General features: G+C 38.6%; 1 protein-coding gene across 1 annotated transcript in view; it reads right to left on the reverse strand.

Annotated features, from left to right (window-relative positions):
• Positions 1–3,430, reverse strand: part of HELRODRAFT_182310 (hypothetical protein) — a gene marked incomplete at both ends in the record, with an annotated part of 14,556 nt that extends 11,126 nt beyond the window's left edge. The window contains 6 exons of the mRNA XM_009032587.1: positions 727–1,272; positions 1,650–1,838; positions 2,380–2,494; positions 2,728–2,812; positions 3,125–3,221; positions 3,399–3,430. Of these exons, the coding sequence (XP_009030835.1) occupies positions 727–1,272; positions 1,650–1,838; positions 2,380–2,494; positions 2,728–2,812; positions 3,125–3,221; positions 3,399–3,430 (1,064 nt within the window). The remainder of the gene's footprint in view (positions 1–726; positions 1,273–1,649; positions 1,839–2,379; positions 2,495–2,727; positions 2,813–3,124; positions 3,222–3,398) is intronic.
• Between the last annotated feature and the right edge of the window lie 2,302 nt (positions 3,431–5,732).

Consider the following 5,732-nt stretch of genomic DNA (forward strand, 5'->3'; position numbering starts at 1 on the left):
GACCTTCCTCGGTACTCGATCAAAAGCCTTTTCTAGATCCACAGGACACATGTACAATCTTCGTTTCTTCTTTCTATAATTCTCCTGCAACATTCTCACCATGAACAACGCATCCACCGTTCCCCTACCAGGCATAAACCCACACTGCATTTCATTAACTGTCACCATATTTCTCAACCTCCTCTCAAGCACCCTCTCCACTACCTTCATTCCGTGCTCTAGCAATTTCACACCCCTATATGACCCACAATCTCTCACATCTCCTTTGCCCTTATACAACGGCACCAACACACTGTGTCGCCAATCCTCAGGTATACCTTCATCATCAAACATACTGTTAGCAATTCTCATCATAACTTCAATTCCTATCACCCCACTCGTTTTTATATGTTCTGCCGCCACTTCCGAAACCCCTGTCGCCTTACCTAGTTTCATTTCTCTAACTGCTTTCTCTACTTCCTCCATCGTCACCTTCTCTATAGGTCCGTGTGTGACCGCGGATTCCACATCTCCATCCCACTCATTCTCTTCATTCATCAACCTTTCCATATGAGCATTCCACACCTGAGCTTTTTCCTCCTCATCTATGCACAACTTGCCAGATCCATTCCAAACACATCCATTCCCTATAACATCTTTCCTATCCCTCATTGACTGCTTTGCTACTTAGCTACCGCCCCCACATGACCATTCAAATCACCCAACAACACCACAAACTCATCCAACCCCGCTTGCCCAATCTCGTCAGAAACATCATCATAAAACCTATCCTTCTCCTCTTCCTTCCTACTTTGTTGCGGAGCATATCCTGATATCACCCTCACTATTACTTTTCCAAACACCATCACCACCACAATTACACCATTGCTTCTCCGCCTCACTTCCAACACCTTCTCCACCAACTCTTCTCTTACTATCACACCAACTCCTCCCGTACGATCATCCCCCTTCCACCACAACTTATATCTTCCACCTTTAGCCCCCACAAACCTTGTACCCTCACCCTTCCATCTGATCTCCTGTAATGCAGCCACGTCAACCATTCTCCTCTGCAGCTCCTCCACCACTTCCAAACTTCTTCCTGTCAACGTGCCTACATTCCAGGTACCAAACCTCCAACCCCTTGGTCTACAAGTAGTCCTTCCATCTATAGTGCCTTGCACCGCCACACTATAGAGTGCGATGCCAGTAGCCAGACCATCCACAGGGCCTTGCACCACAACCCCATGGACTGGGTCACCGGAGATTCTTCGCACCCTCTTCTGCAGGATACTGAGGGCCATTGTTATTTCCGTCATCATAAGGATTATTTTTTGGCTAGTTTTTACGCAGGACGCCCTTCCTTACGCAACCACAGAGGAAGAAAGTGTACTGCAGAGGGCTGAAAGAGCTATGGTGAAGATGATGTGTGGGGTTAAAGTGAAGGATAGGAGGAGTAGTTCAGAGCTGATGTCGATGATGGGACTGAATGAGGACATTGTGACATTGATAAGGAGATCGAGATTGCGGTGGTATGAAGGAATGGTAGGAAGGTGTCGTCCGCGATTGGGATGGAGAGAGCAGGTGGAGAAGGACAGAGTGAAAGCGGGGTTGCGTGATACTGAGGCGAGTGACAGATGTGGATGGCTGATTTAACAAGTTGATTCAACTTTTTACTGTTTTTATCAACTGCCTTACTGATGATTTCAATTTGAGTCCTAACCACATTATTCAGATCACGTAAGTTGTTGAGTTTACTCATCATTTCGTTTTTATTTGTTTTTACAGAATTAGTTAACTTTTTGAGAGTAGGAGCAAGATTTGAACAAGCGTCACGGAACCATTTCAAATTGCCTCCCCTGTCCAGCATATCACAGATGAGAGATGGTGTACTTATGTACTCGTACTGGCCAATATATATTGCGTGAGCAGGTCAGAAATTAGCAGGTCGGAAATATATATATATCATACTTTTAGGAATCATTTTTATAGTATGCATCGCCTGGACGTCAGTCAACACTGACTATAACCCTAAAACCAGTATGACGAGTCGTAGGTAGCTCCTACTCCTGAACGTGAGGCTCAAATGCACGTTTGCTTGCTCTGCTTTACTCCCTCAATGAGATCTCAATCTCAGACGTTCGTTTACCGAGAATCATATATATATATATATATATATATATATATATATATATATATATATATATATATATATATATTTCCGACCTGCTAATTTCTGACCTGCTCACGCAATATATATTGGCCAGTACGAGTACATAAGTACACCATCTCTCATCTGTGATATGCTGTGATATATATATATATATACATACACACACATACATACATACATACATTATGGCGTATGTATATACATATATACTTAATTTCAACACGAACCTGACATCCATGACTTGGTGCAGTAACATAAGAGCTTGAAGACTTGTGTTGAATTTAGATAGATGAATGATTGTGTACAATGCTTCCGTCTGCTCAGTTATGGCGTCCGTCTTCACTGTTAAGCATGTAACAAATAAGGTTTCATTTATGTTATAAATTAATTATATTAAATTTATATACTATGATCACCTGTTTTTTATATTGTTTTTATATTATTGTTTCAAAAAATCAGAATCTGACAGATGCAAAATCTGTATGCTATTGTGTGTGATGGAAAATAAATTCAAATAATTCACAGCTTGATATTTTAAAGCAGAACATAGCAATAAAAAAATTATGTACAATTACCTCGGGCACATAAGTACGTTTTGTTGACTCCCGTCAACACAGCACTCAATATCTTTGTATCAACTTCTCCTTTTCCTATGTGCAGCTGGTTACGATGTTCATTTTAATAGTCAATAAACGATTTTATATATGTCCGGAAGTTTGCATAAAGGTAAATTATTTTAATAAAGGATCAGTTTACAAAAAAAAAACAAAAACTAAGAAGGCGAGCATTGTTTCATTGTAACGCCCATGCACATACAAAAATTAATATTTAATAAACAGGTTTATGCAAAATAGAAACATAACAAAGTTAAAAGCAAAACAAGAACAGCCAAAAACGCTAATAGCAAACAAAATGATAGTTCATTAACATTTGCTAACAAAAACAATTATCGGTTAAATAAATTTAAATGACCTTGAAGAAGTTGAAATAGATGCCAATTAGACGAGAAGCAAGATCATTTTCATCTCTATTTAGTTTCATGTTTGACAAAAAACAAATTGCATAGAATCTGTTTGTAATAAAAATAAATTAACAATAATTATCAGTCATACAAATAACAAAAATAATTTGACTTATAGCTCAATAATTAACCTGAAACGAAAATAAATTATAAATACTATCATTGCAATCAACAAAAAAGGAGACATACTGAGCTTTTGAAGATATGTTGGTTCTGTACAGCAACCTTTCAACTTCTACAGCAGTTACTAGCTTCATTTTTGGATGTTGAACAACTAAACATAAATGCATTAAATATATTCAAACCGAGGTTGTAGCAACGAAAAAATAAATTTCTATAAATATTTCAGTCGTTTTAAAATGTGATCACAAACGAAAGCCGATGATGACAATGAAATGGTGGCACAAAAACTAACTAAGCTTGTTGAGGAGATGAACAACATTTGATGCAACTTTTGATGAAGGATCCCCCAACTTGTTGACCAATATGGAAAGTAACAACTGCCACACATTGTTGCGGTAAATTTAATATAAAATTACTTTATATAATTTAAATTTAGAATTGAATATTGGTCATTTATTGAACGGCAATATTAAATTATATTATACTAAATTGCAAACGTAAGCAAAAAATTATTCAAATTTTATTTATCGCTTAAAAAATAATAAAAAAATGAATACATGTGTCTGTATAATTACTTACTTACTTTCTTACTCTACTTTATTTTTACTCTTAATCTTACTTTTTACTCTTACTCTTACTCTACTTTATTTTTACTCTTACTCTTTATTTTTACTCTTATTTTTACTCTTATTTTTACTCTTACTCTACTTTATTTTTACTCTTACTCTATTTCATTTCCTGGTTATGACATTAAACTGACCCTCACTGCCTTGTGAGTGATGTTGGATCATCAAAGGCTAGGCCCACCGCTTATAACTGTGGTTGCGTAAGGAAGGGCGTCCTGCGTAAAAATTAGCCAAATAAATTACTTATGATGACAGAAGTGACAATGGCCCTCAGTATCCGGCAGAAGAGGGTGCGCGAGGGGTATTTCGGTTTCATCATAGATAGCCAAACGGCAACCCCCGATCTCGGGGAAAATGTCGTCTAAACGTGTGTTGTTATTTCTTACTCTACATACTACCTACATCACTCATCCGATCGACATGAAGTTTTAGGAAGTTGTTATGCATACTTATACATGTTATGCATGCAGGTATCCAAACGTTACTACAACTTTGCCGTGAAGTGTGGAGAAATTGCTCAATGTCGACTGAATGGAACTATAGCATGACAGTCCCGCTATACAAAGGCAAAGGTGATCCATTGAACTGTTCATCATATCGGGGTATATGTCTGTTAGAACACTCCCTGAAAATTGTAGAGAAAATCATTGAGAGAAGATTAACGTTGTGCATCACAATCGGAAATTATCAATTTGGTTTTCTAGCGGGAAAATCAACAATTGATGCAATTCACATCCTTCGGCAACTGCAAGAGAAGTACCTCGCAAAGCATCAACAACTATCACACATTTTTGTAGACCTTGAAAAAGCATTTGATCGAGTTCCCCGTGTAGCAATCAGGTGGAGTCTATGTCGACAACTCATTCCAGAATATCTTGCTCGACTTGTGATGGAAATGTATACGAATACTAAGACTTTCGTCAGCACAACGGTTGGAAACACAGATGCATTTGACATCGGCGTTGGAGTTCACCAAGGCTCGATTCTCAGTCTACTGTTATTTATAAGTGTGATGGAAGAAATCACAAAACCGATACGCACTGGTGACATTTGGAATCTAGTATATGCTGATGATATCGTTTTAACAGCCACGTCTGAGCAGAATGCAGCACAGATGTTTGAAGATTGGAACACCAGACTCGCCGATCATGGATTCAAAGTCAACATCAGCAAAACCAAAGCAATGAACACTGGTGAACCCATCCAATCCACAGCTATGGACGATGGCCCTGTTCAGTTTGTAAAGCAGGTTTAGGTAACAATTCAATCAAGTGTCAGCAGTGTAACCAGTGGTGTCACAAACGTTGTTCAAAAATGATTGGTACTTTATCTAAATTGTCCAATTTTGTTTGTCATGCTTGCATCAATCCACATTAACAAATTCGAAATAGCACTGTTTTTGAAGCCATTAAAATAGAGAAAGTCACATCGTTTCAATATCTAGGGGATGTACTGAATTGTACTGAAACAGCTGAAGCTGACGTTCGAGCACGCATACGTGAAGCCTGGAATAAATGGCATCTCCTTGCCTCTATATTGATGTGGCGTGACATCCCACTACCACTACGATCAAGACTTTATAAATCTGTGATACGTCCGGTGTTGTTATATGGTGCAGAAACATGGCCAATGACAGCCAAACCGGAACAACAACTCCAACGAACCGACATGAAAATGCTTCGATGGATGCAACGAATTAGTCTGAAGGACCACATCGAATCTACCGAAATCCTGCGTCGTGCTGGTTTAGACGATATAAAGGACGAATGCCGGCAACACCGTCTGCGGTGGTTTGGTCATGTCAAACGAA

The sequence above is a fragment of the Helobdella robusta genome, assembly GCF_000326865.2.
Source record: "Helobdella robusta unplaced genomic scaffold HELROscaffold_84, whole genome shotgun sequence".
Lineage (NCBI taxonomy): Eukaryota > Metazoa > Annelida > Clitellata > Rhynchobdellida > Glossiphoniidae > Helobdella > Helobdella robusta.